This window comes from Aedes albopictus, chromosome 1 (genome assembly GCF_035046485.1).
Source record: "Aedes albopictus strain Foshan chromosome 1, AalbF5, whole genome shotgun sequence".
NCBI lineage: Eukaryota > Metazoa > Arthropoda > Insecta > Diptera > Culicidae > Aedes > Aedes albopictus.
In genome coordinates this window covers 55,868,097-55,880,912 of record NC_085136.1, presented here as the reverse complement: position 1 = coordinate 55,880,912, position 12,816 = coordinate 55,868,097, and the positions used below count along the sequence as shown (strand labels likewise).

Here is a 12,816-nt window from a genome sequence, read left to right as displayed (position 1 = left end):
CTCATGTTGAACTTTTGCGTGCCTCTAAAGCTCGAATATAGTTCATTTGGACATGTTCCGATAACTTGAAATGTTCCGTTCCGAACTTGTTTCGAACTTATTTTGAACTTACTACTCAAAGTTCGGATAAATATTAACCATACCAAAAGTGAACTTCACTTGAACTTCGGTGACAGCGGAGCTGGGGGAAGTTCTCATTCAATTAAATCACTCGGAAATCGAACGTAGCAGCCACAGTTTGTGTTAATTTCACAAGTACACTTCGTTTCACTATAATATTTCAACGTACTTACTTGTAATCCACGCAAAACATCCATATTGTATGGCTCAAAGGCTGCCCCGCAGCGAACAACTGGTAGAACAGGATTCCGCCGGAGTTTTTTTCGGCTGCGGATAAAAGTCTTCCATGTTTCCAACCCCGTCTCACTAGTCACACCAGCGCGCCGGTAATCGAGGCGAACGTAGTCACTGAAAACTTAAACTTTTCTGAATTATTGCCACTGGCACTAATTTATTGCATTGCACTTGCACGAACCAAAACAAACTGAAAATGTCAATCTGTGTAAGTTCACAAGAAGTTCCACGTAAACTTCTTTTGAACCTTCGGCTTCAGGTTCAGAGAAAGTTCACACGCGAACCTGATTGAGCTCTACTAAATGATATCAGCACATTGAGTAAAATCCCACAGTGCCCAACACACATACATGGAGTAGTGGTTAGGTGCCGGCTTTCAACGAGGAGAACCCGAGTTCAAATCTCAGTAAGTAAAAAACACCAAAAATTATTTCAAGGTAATTAGTCAATTTGGATTCCATATGTACTAATGTTTCTTAATAATAAATTACTTTTGAGGACTGTGCGCATTTTTTTTCATTTTTTCGAAGCTTATTTTTAAGCTGAATAGCGTTCCTTTCAGCGACACTAGTGTACTTTTTGTGAACTCAAGTTCGGTTAATTACTTAAAAAGTGGGCTGAATAGAATGCTATTCATCTTCCTTCGAATAGCTGATTAAGCCCAAACATGCTATTTTATCCGAACTTTTGGTTGCTTGGGTTCTCATCAGATGCGTTTCAATGGATTTCGGGGGGGTGTCTAGAAAGTCTCAGAGACGTTTCAGGGTGACCCAACACAGCACGAAAGTGTTGATTTGTTAGAAGTAAATGTGTGACTCTTCGGTGACAAGTGTGTTGCTTGGGAAGAAGTACCAGGGGGCCTCTGGAGCGTACCAGAAGGTCTCACAAGCGGTTCAGGGGGTTTCATAGGATTCCCGGAGCGCTTCAGGGGCGTTTCAGATGTCCCAGAGGATCTCGAAGGGTTTTCAGGGACGTTTTAGTGGGTCTTCTGGGCGTTTCAGGGTACGTGGAGGGGGATTCCAGGGGGTCTCAGGGGCACATCTGGGGGTTTTAAGGGGAATCGGAAGGTACCATGGGGTCTCAGGAACGTTCCAAGGTTTCAAAGGGCTCCAGAGCGGTTTCAGGGAGTCTCAATGAGCTGCAGGGGGTGTCAGGAGGTCTCAGAGGGGCACAGGGAGGTTTCAGTGGATCTTAGGGTCGATCCAAAGGCCGTCAGAGGTGTGCGTGGTGATTCAAGGGGGCTGAGATGGCCTCAAAGGGGCTTCAGAGTGTACCAACCCGAGCAGAAGAAAATATCAACAGCATAATAAAATATGTTATTTTGGCTTAATAATTGAATAATGGAATCAGTAATTTTTATGTTATTAGCATAACATGATATGTTATAAACTTGTCTGTCATAAGCGGCAAAATAACAAATATCATAACAAAAAAATGTTCCTGGAAGACTTATTCAATAACATGTTTTGTTAGATTAATTACAACTTAATAACAGGAAATTTGTGAACTTGTTATTGTTGTGTTATTGTTCATCACATGTTTGTACATTCTCTATAGTAGAATAATAACTAAACTTGTTCTACAACAAAATATATTATTGAAATGATATCTTGTGGATATATCTCAAATACTTGAAAATAACAAAATAAGATTGCCCAACAAAACATGTTATTAAAATGATATATCTTGATAAGTCAACAATAACAAATTATGATATAAAAACAGGCTATGTGATTCTGTTGTTATAAGTTTGCTATTCTCCTCTGCTCGGGAAGAGGGTACCATAGTGTATCAGAGACACTTCAGAAGGTCCCAGGGGGCTTCAGGGTGGTATCAGGGGGTCTCAAAGGCGTTTCAGGTGGAGCTCCCTGAATCCCTCTGAAACGCGCTGCAAACCTTATGAAACGCCTCCGAAAGGGCATTATTCCCTCTGAAATAAATCTCAAACTCTCCCGAAACGCTCTTAAATCCCCTTGGAATGCCTCTAAAGCACACCTAAAACTCCTAGAAACTACCTTGAGCCCTCTTAAATTTCCCTGGAGTCCCCCAAAACACCCCTGAAATTCCCTGGAACCTCCCCCTTTCAGGCTTCCCTAAAACCCCTGGAAATCCTCTTGGCTTCATCACAAACCTCTAGGAACAAAGTCTTTTCCCTAGAATTAACTTCCCTCATTTTAACCTTCTGTAACTCGCGCTGGTGGCCACCTCCGTCAGCACTACGCTAATGCTGAGTACAAGAAGCGAGATTTTTTCAACGTGTTGTACAAAATACAACAGCGCGACCCAACTAACAATCGCAAGCCGCAAACAAGCATGCATGCTGAATTGTTGCTTTATATTCGTAATTATTGCTGAACTAAAATTATGCTGTATACATTACTGTACAAATGCTTTTTCAATTGAAGAAGTAGCCAATTTTCAACTTTTCGTATCGATATTACCAATGTTAATTTAAAACACTTTTCGAGCGTTTAATAAGATTTTTATTCGACTCGCAGCAATTCCTTTACAACATAGTTTAACAAGACTTTTCCTGCTTCTTGTTAAGTTCATGTAAAAATTAGCACATGTATCTGTATAATGTGTTTTTCACACAAGTCAAATAAGCGCTTTCGTTTCATCATACTTCGAATCAGAGTACATGATGAAAAACACGTGGTTTTTTACTGAACAACAGCTAAATTAATCTGTTGTTCAGTTGTTAACCATAATATTGTGCTAATTCACCACTGCTGAATAGGAGTCGAAGTCTGATCATTATTAAACCACGGGAAGTTTATGTTTTGATTTGAGCGCTGCAATTCATCATCTCTAGGATGGCGTAGATAGGAAGGCATGCGGCTGGCAATCGACGGGTCTCGAGTTCGAATCTGGATTTTTAGGTAAATGTATGTGTAATTATTATTTCACAATATTTGTTTACAGCATTAAGTTCCAATCATAAACTCTCGTGGAAATTGAAAAATATTGCATTTTTTTTAATCGTTTTTGCTAAAGCTGAATAACAGCTTTACTATATAGTTGTAAAACGATTTAACAACAAACCGTTCAGTTGGTACACAACACTATGCTTTATAGTTTCTCTAAATTTGTGTGAACAAAACCCGAATAAAGGTTATGCCTGAAAATTGTCCAAATGTTATTCAGCATCATGCTGAATCAATTCGTCGTAAAGGTGCTTGTAAAATTAGTGATTGTTAGTTGGGGTGCCTTCTGGATTATTTGCAAGATTTCTTTCGGAAATACCTCTGCTGATTCCTCGTGGGATTCTTGAATTCCTCTAGATGCCCCTTTGTATTCATGGACCCATCCTCGGATTTCTTCAGGAATTCTTCCGAAGCTTGAAGGCTTCAGCAAATTCATTTCAAATCACTCTAGAGCTTCCATGTGTGATTCATCTTCGATTTTTTTTTGAGTGATTCCAAACAAAATTATAACAGGCTCTGTTATGTATTTCAGAGCAAATTTGTTACAAGTTTTGTTATAAATCTCTTGGCTCGAGTGACCTACATAACAAAAAATATCAATCTTTTGCGCGACAACACAAAAAATCTTATAAATTTTGAAATACTTTTGTTACAAAAAATGTAACAACGACTACTATAAACATGTTACGAAATTATATTAGAGACAATTATATTATAATGCATAATTTAACAAATGTTGTTATACATCTGTTTGAATAAATGAAACAAGTTTTGTTATAATTTAGTTTTTAAAATTATAACAAATGTTTATATATTTTTGTTATGGACATTTACATGGGAAAATTCTTATAACAGAATTATATCAACTATTGTTATTTCTAGCAACAGTTGTTATAATTTTGTTATGATCTTGTTATGTGCTTCTGGTCGGGCTGCCCCTGATGTATTATTCTGGATAAGAAATATGAAATTGGAACCAGAAATTTCTTTGAATATCTTTCCTAAAACTTGTGTGAATCATAATTATGAGAATATCTTTCTGACGTTTACATTTTTCACGAAAACAAAAATCTGCCATGGTATCCACGAAGCTTTTACAATTATTACACTGAACCATACTTGAATCAAATCTCTTAGCGAAACTCCTTGTACATTCGCAGAAAAGTATTTCTGTGGGTATACTTGGGGAATACTCTCAAAGTGTTCCTGAAATGATCCTTAATCCTTGATCCTCGAACTTGGAAGTCAAGCTTCAATGTTCTTCATGAACTGGAAGTACTCGTAGTCCTGAACAACTTTGCCGAAGATCGTACCTTTCTATTTGGCTTCAATCTCGTGCTATGTATATCCCACCAAATTCGTACCAGAAGTCACAATGTACACTAGCGCCACGTAGTGGTGAAATTCGGAACTTTGCTCTTTATTGTGTTTAAAGGAAACTCCAGGTTTTTCAGGGCGTTTCAGGATGTTTCAGAGGGCTTTCAGGGGGCTTCATAGACTTTCAAGTGAGCTTCACGATGATTTCAGAGACTTTTTAAAGCGTTTCAGGGCGTTTCAGGTCGTTTGAGAAGTGATTTAGGGGGCTTTGGAGGTTTTCAGGACTTTGGATGCGTTTCAGAAAGTATCAGAAGGATTTAAGGGGCTTCAGCAGCCAGTGTTGGGAAGTGTCATTATCAACTGACATTTCTAGCTGTAATTGAGATAGGTAACCACTCATTTTTTCATTTACCATCGGAATATCAATTGACTACCCTCTGATCATTCAATCTACATCAGCACCAGCATCAGTCAAGGTACATATCATTCAATTGAGCTCCAGCTAGGAAGCATAATGGTGTTGTAGGTTTGAAGCTTTTACCATCGTTTATGACGTCAAACCTACCATAAATCTATCATTGACTTGTTTTTATTTTGGCCAAACATAGACCCAACAATTGTTCGATTGTCCAACAGTGGCCCAACATTAGTTAAAAATTGACCCGATATATTTTTGCAACACTAGCAGAAACTCTCAGATGAATTTTACGAAATTTTCATAGGGGTGTCAGAGGCGTTTCAATGCTCTTAAAGACAACCAAATACGTTGGTAGTTCCGATGACCTATACTTACGGGGATTTCAAGGGCGCTTCGATGGAATTATAGTGGTTTCAGAAGCATTTCGAAGCATTTCTAAAGCCATTTCGATTACGGGGATTTAAAGGACGTTTAAATGGGTTTGTGGAGGTTTCACTGGCGTGTTTCAAGGCATTTCAGGGACGTCGAGTCGAATGGTTCCGAGGGTTTTTTTTTCTGCAGGAGTCACAGGATCCTTTTGAGGTGGTTTCGGGGTGTTTCAAGGCGTTTCAAGGGTTTCAAGGGGTCTCAGGAACATTTTAAGGGCGTTCAGGGGCGTTTCAAAGGGATTACTGGGATTTTTGGAGCGTTTTACTAGCATGAGGTGCCCTAGGGACCCTTTGAAACTCCGAGAGACCCCCAGAAGTGATTTCAGTGATTTCCTGGAATTCCCCTTCAGCACCTTGGGACCCTCTCAAAAGCTCTTGAGACTTCCTGAAATACCCCCCGAGTCTTCTGAAACTCCACTTACCCCCTCCCTTTTCTGGAAGCCACTGAAGCCCCATGGAACTCCCCGAATAGCCCCTGAGATCCCCTGAAACGTCACTGAGCCGCCAAGTACCTTTCTGAAACATCCCTGGCACCCCTTAAAACTCCTTGGAACGCCCCTGACACAGCCTGCCTGAAGCGTCCCAAAGACCTTCTGGGATTGTGAATATTGCGTAACTCACTGGATCAATCCGTTCTCAACCATCTTAGCAAACTACAATAGAATCACTTGGCATAATACGGAACCACACGATGAAGGAGACTTGATCCGCCAAAGCTCCTCTCCTCAATGAGACAGCTTCACATTGACAACCTCGTCATGGTGCTGGCTGTCAATGATGCTTGCTAGGGGAAGCACACGCAAGGGGAATAACACTAAACTATATTCACACTCCACAGTAATGAGTGGTTATTGAACATCAATAACGACCCGTTTCAAGTGTTGATTCAAAATCTTTAATAAAAAAATCCTTTGATTATACTTTTGGAGAATATAAGGTAGATCTAAGAGATATTTCTGATAGAATCTGTGTTGTACTAAATGGGGCCATTTATGGGGAAGGTTTCGGACATGTTCGTAGGGTATTGGTTCCCTTATTAAGCATGTGGCTCCCATTTTCAAAAAAAAAAGGATTGAAGCACTGTTTTTTATGTATCCTATTTTTATAATTTTTGTTAGAGTGAGCACGTATGACACAAAAAAAATGGAACCAATCGGTACCGTAATCGCTTGTTTTCGAATAGCATGAATTTGGGAACGTGATATTACTGATGGCACTCATACCCTAGTCAAATGTCTTGTAAAATAATACCCCACATTAATTCTTCTAGCGGTGACAGTGTCTTTCTCGTTGAGTATGTACTAATGATCTTTCCGTCGACGAAGTATTCCTGAATCCTGAGAATATTGCGGATATTTTATGTCGCGTTATTAAGTCTGGTCACTTTGGTGTTAGACCATTTCCGGCGGGACACCCGGAACCGATTCCATGACACTACCGGTTGTCCCAAATATGGTCTGAGAATATTTTATTGTTAACTGTTTATCAGTTTTCCTAGAAATCCGCGAATTCGTGTGTCTCATTCATGGGTTGACATTTGACCATTTCCAGTGGGACACCCGGAAACTGGTAGTTTCTAATGTGATCTAAGGCTATTTTCTTGCTAACCGTTCGGCGATTTGATGTATCGCATGCATGAATATGATTCACGTTTATATTTAATACCCATTGTGAAAACGTGTGTATTCAGCATGACCACGATGACGGTGATTGGTTCGATTCCCGGTCGATCCGGGATTTTTTTCGTATAGGAAGTTTCTTTGACTTCCTGTGCTTATTGATGCTGAGAAGCAGGCTTTGCCCGAATGAAGACGTTATGCCAAGAAGAACAAAAATAAGAAGAACCCGCAGCCGGTCCCGGAGAACTATTACTAGCCCTAGATGTGGCCTGAGGCTATTTTCTTGCTGGCCTTTCATCAGATTACCAAAATAGCCGCTATTTTATGTGTGGTTTGGTTCCCTTCTACATTTTACCACTTCAATCGGGACACCCGGAACCGGTTACGGAACACTACTGGTAGGCTCCAATGGGATCTGTGCCAATTCTCTTGACAACTGCTCATCACGTTATCAAAAAGCCTTGATTCCATGTGTCACATTTATTAGTTTGGTTCACTTTGATATTAGACCACTGCCAGAACCGGATTCAGGGCACAACCGGTTGTCGCAAATATTGTCTGAGGCTATTTTATGGCTAACTGATCATCACGATACCCAAAAAGCCGTGATTTGAGGTGTTGCATGCATGGGTTTGGTTCACTTTTATATTTGACAATTTCCGGCGGGACACCCGGAACCGGTTCCGGGAGACAACTGGTTTTCCCAAATATGGTTTGAAACTAATTTATGGCTAACTGATCATCACTTATGGCTAACTGATTAACCACTTCCAGCGGGACACCCGGAACCCGAGATACTACCGGTTCAGATATGGCCTGATACTATTTTCTTGCTCATTATTCTAAAATGTTTCGCATATATGAGTTTGTTGCATTATCATATCTGGCCCCTTCTTGGGATATACTGGTCCGGAACACCAAAATGGCAATAACTCCGGAACGGCTGAACCAATCTGAACCATTTTCCTATAGGAAACAATGGGGAATGATTCTGCGTCGAATGAACCATCGGTCATTAAAATCAGTTGAGGTTTCCTGCCACAAAGGGATGTGAGTTTTTTTGTACATATACATACATACACACAGAAATCACCTCAATTCGTCGAGCTGAGTTGATTGGTATATGTGATTCGACCCTCCGAGCTTTCTTACCAAAAAGTCAGTTTTGGAGTGAACATATAGCCTTTCCAGTACACTAAGTGCACGAGAAAGGCAATCAACATCGGAGATTATTTGTTAAATCTGGGAGAATTTTCATAAAAACTACATGAACTTTTATAGTAATTCATGGAAGTATATTGAGAGGAGAAAGAGGAAGTATTTTCATAACAACTCCTGGAGCAATGCTGACGAAACTCATTCAAGGACCCTTGAGTAATCTCTCAAAATAATTCCTGAAATAAATCATGCAACAATTCCTGAAGACGAAACTACAAGTATTTCTGAAGACAATTCTAAAGGGATTTTTGGGTGGGGTGGGGGGCTTAAAAATACCAGTAGATCTCAAGAGTGTTTCGAGGGATCTCAGAGGATTTTATGGGGTTCCAGCAGGTCTCAGAGGCATTTAGGGGAACCAGGAGGTCTCAAAAGCATGTCAGGAGGGGTCACGGGCTATTCAGCGGGTCTCAGAGTGTCCCAGGAGTACTCCAGGGGCGTTTAGAGGACCTCAGGGTGGTTTAATGTGGTCTCAGGGCCGTCTTAGTGGATTTCATGGGCGTTTTGGGGGACTTGGTGGGTTTCAGAGGGATTCCAGGGGTCCTCAGGGGCGCTTCCGGGGGTTCCAAGGGAGTTCGGAGGATAGCATAAGGTTTCAGGAGCGATCCAGGATTTTCAAAGGGCTCCAAAACGGTTTCAGGGGGTCTCAAGGAGCTGCAGGGGTATCAGGAGGTCACAAAGGAGATTTCAGGGGGTCTTAGCGTCGTTCCAAAAGATCTCAAGGGTGTTTTAGAAGGTCTTAAGTGTGATGTGTGTGCTGAGGTGTGCTGAGAGAGCCTCAAAGGGGCTCCAAGGGGTACGAAGAGGTCTCAGGGGCGTGTCAGAAGGCCTCAGGTAATATCAAGGGAATTCTATGGTGCGTCAGAGACGCTTCAGAGGGTCCCAGGGGATTTCAGGGGTGCACCAAGGAGTCTCAAAGGCGTTTCAGGTGGTTTCATGTACGGTCTTGAAGCTCCTGAATCCCTCTGAAATACCCCGTAAACCTCATTAAACGCCTTTCAAAGATCATTAATCCCTCATGAAGCGCTCTTAAATTCCCTTGAAACGCCTCTGAAGGGCACCTAAAACTCCTTGAAACCACCGTAAGCCATCTTAAGTTTCCTTGGGTTCCCCCTTCTTCTTTAAGGCTCCCAAGGAAACCCCTTGGCCCCATCTCAAATCCCTAAGAACAAAACCTTTTCTCTAGAATTGAGCTCTCATTTTAAGTGCTGAGCTAATTTATGCACAAAACTCCCTGTTGTTATGCATATCTTCACATCTGGCATCCCTGGTTATGGTAGATACCGAAGCGACAGTCACGTCACTAGAATAATAAATTCCACATAACCCACGAGAATGACAATTGTACTAGGTTGAAGCGTTTCAACCCCTCTTCCCCCCATCATTCATCAAATCGAAAACATCACCCATCAATATGCAGCTCGTTTAGTAGCCATCTCGTTTATATTTATGAAATCGACTCGTCTCCACCCTCACCACCATGCCAACGACCATCTTGGCGCTGGGTCGTCACTCATAGCCTACTACAATGCTCTCAGCTGAGCTCAGCATGCATGCTGTTTTCTGACTGGTACGAGCTCGCGATGACAAAAGAGAATGACGTTGGCATTTTTTTTTATTACGTATTATTGTGCCCGTCGAGCCAATATTTGATCGGTGCGCGATTGTGAAATGTGCGGTAATGTGATCCGCACGGGGCGATAATCAATTCCGACCTACACTACCATCACTATCGGTAGGTTGTGGTATTATCATCGTGCTTTCGTTCTGCATATTGTGGTTCGGTTATCATCGTCGGTCGAAGCAACAGATTTTTATCAACATGTCAACGAGAAATTAAAACAAGCATACAAATGCCTTAATAAACACGTATTGACACCGACGACCGTGGTGTTACGGCGGTTATTCGATCCTTATCAGATGCAGGGCGGCGAATCTACCCCATTGACATCTCCGTTCTGTCCATATTTCATTCAGTATACCTATAGGCGGTAGGACAAAGCGTGATAATGTCATCTATAAATAATCAATAGAAAGTGAGATTTTCCGCAATCTCGCGGATCGGTAATTTATTCAGCGAATTAGCGAGACTAGTTTTATTTACAGACGGGGGTAGTGCAGTTCAGCTGTGCAGGAATAATGACGACCTCCGCGGTCGTTGACTGGGCGCCACACTCCTTCAACATCTGTCAGAGTCAGCGACGGAAATAGGATGTAAACAAACTGCTGCCGGGAAAATTGATTAAGTAAACAATTGAAATGTTCTTGACATCGGTTACTCTCGTATTTCCAACTAGCTGCACTCGATTACTGATAGCAGACGTTCAAAGTTTCATCAACAGAAACTGAAATTCATGGAAGCACTAGCGCCACGAAGCGGCTACATCTTCATCTACTCAATGACAATGACAAAAGTCGTACGACGAACCTCAGCGCAGCAGTCGACTTTCCCGCACAGTTCTGGAAATGAAAATTGATATCTGATTTTAATCTGATGTTTGTGATTCGAGCATTTACTTTACTATCAAGAAATGTAATTTATTCCTCGTGACCGACAGTTAATCAACTGAAGTACTAGACCGGAAATGTAATCTCCTCATCTCAGCCCAGGCCAGTAAGACCAATTAAAATCGGCACAACTTAGCAGGCAATGCAATTAATTCCGCACCACGACTGACTGTCGCATCATCTTACCATCATAATTAAGACCACTAACTCAGCACCGAAGCCTACTTTTCCTAACTCGAATGTTCTTTTTTCTTTTCTTCCTCCTCTCCACAGCGGACGGCATCACCTATTCGTTCGGCATGTTCTACCTCAAGTTCTTGGACTACTTCAACGAGGGCAAAGGCTACACGGCATGGATTGCTTCGATTCTGGTTGGCGTGACACTTTGTTCCGGTAAGTGGAAAACATCCGCACGATAACTAAACTATCTCTAGCTAGGTTACTCGGTACCACCATCATCTAGTAAGCGGGGAAAATCACGTGCAGGTGCAGTTGCCAGGCATTGTATTGATTTTCCTCTTATGAAAATCCCAGATGAAGACGTGAAGGTAAAGGGCGTGCAACGTCGTCGACGTCGTGGTATTGACCGAAGGGATTCTCAGCTTCTTGTTTCTTGATGCACGCCGCACCGCGTCGGGGGAAAGACCCTTGAGTCGCGGCCTGCTTGTGTTTGCAGGTAGGATTTTCCCAAGCGTCGTGCAAGGGAAACAGAAGCGTGAAACCACTTGAGGGGATCTTTTGTTTTGAAGAAGCGTCGTGGAGAGTGTTTGCTTCTGTCTTAATAGGAGACTAGAAGGAACGACTCGATGAACAAGACTATGACCGATGCAGCGTAAAATGATAAGATTTATTTATAGTAATTGGGAATTAATAGTGGATATTTGAAGGGCACCGTTGTATAGTATTTCAAGAGTGCACTTATCTTACAATAGTAGTGGCTTAGAGGAGGAATTGTTAGGTAAATATAAAAAAAATACTTTAATAACTAATAACTATCAAGCATGTTTTCGAAATGAACAACTGCAAAAGACACGTCCCAACTAACATTTATTATGAATGTACCTAAACGTCAACAAAGCGTCATCAATACGGTTTGATGCTGAGTTACTGTGTTGTACATATGGACGGAAGCTTCTATGCAAGCCCTATACCAATGAATCTGGCGAACTTCATCCACATGTATATGCTGTGCGGGCAGCTTCTATATCACCTAGTCTTTTCTCGGCTCTTATGTAACCACTAACAGAATAACATCTTGAGAAAGCCCTTTTTTAGCCTTTTCACAGTTGTTATAATAGTTATACGGCAACCTGCAAATTCATCGATTAAATATTATTAGGTTATGGATACTGTGACGCAATACATGTGGAACTGGAACTGTCACTTTCAAAATTAAATATTTAAAGTACGTGTCGCTACTTGAAATCGAACTCCCGATCTCCGTATCCACTGGACCCGATGATGTCCTCGTTGCCACACTGACTGTTATATAAATAGCATAGAAAATAGCCCTTTTTGTTTTACTCTAGACAAGGCTTTATAATGGATCATTGAGACCGACTTTTCCGCTACTCACCGCATCAAAACAAAAGCGCCACTGTATATGGACGGTAACACAGTGACAGCAGTCGAGTTACGTCAAACACACAAGGCTACGGTGGCGCTACCTGTTCATTTTATAGCGGCCGTTTTAGTTATTTTAGTGATCCATTGTGCCACAAGAAACCTTACACAAGTTCATCTTGCTGCAAAAGCTTATAAAACGACAAACGCAATAATGTTTACATTGAACAAGCTGTGTGGTCTCGCCAAAAGGTTCTTCGTGACAGCTTCTAGCTGAAAAAGTACTCTTTAAACAGTTACGAAGCGCTGCTGTTTTGAGTATTTAGCCACATTACAAAACGTACTGCATGTAAGCAGCTCTTGTATCGCCTGGAACTCTTATTAGGTTGGCACATCTTTCGGCAAATCTTCCGGAGTTGGAATGAAGTGCAATAAAAGCAACCCAAATAATTTTACAGAACAGATAT

The 12,816-nt window shown here is 41.4% G+C and overlaps 1 protein-coding gene across 3 annotated transcripts in view; it reads left to right on the top strand.

Moving 5' to 3' along the window:
* Positions 1-12,816, top strand: part of LOC109427503 (uncharacterized) — a 154,410-nt gene that overhangs the window by 126,797 nt on the left and 14,797 nt on the right. For all 3 annotated transcript variants that reach the window (XM_062844582.1, XM_062844581.1, XM_062844580.1), the window contains exon 3: positions 11,060-11,179. In XM_062844582.1, coding sequence (XP_062700566.1) covers positions 11,060-11,179 — 120 coding nt within the window. The remainder of the gene's footprint in view (positions 1-11,059; positions 11,180-12,816) is intronic.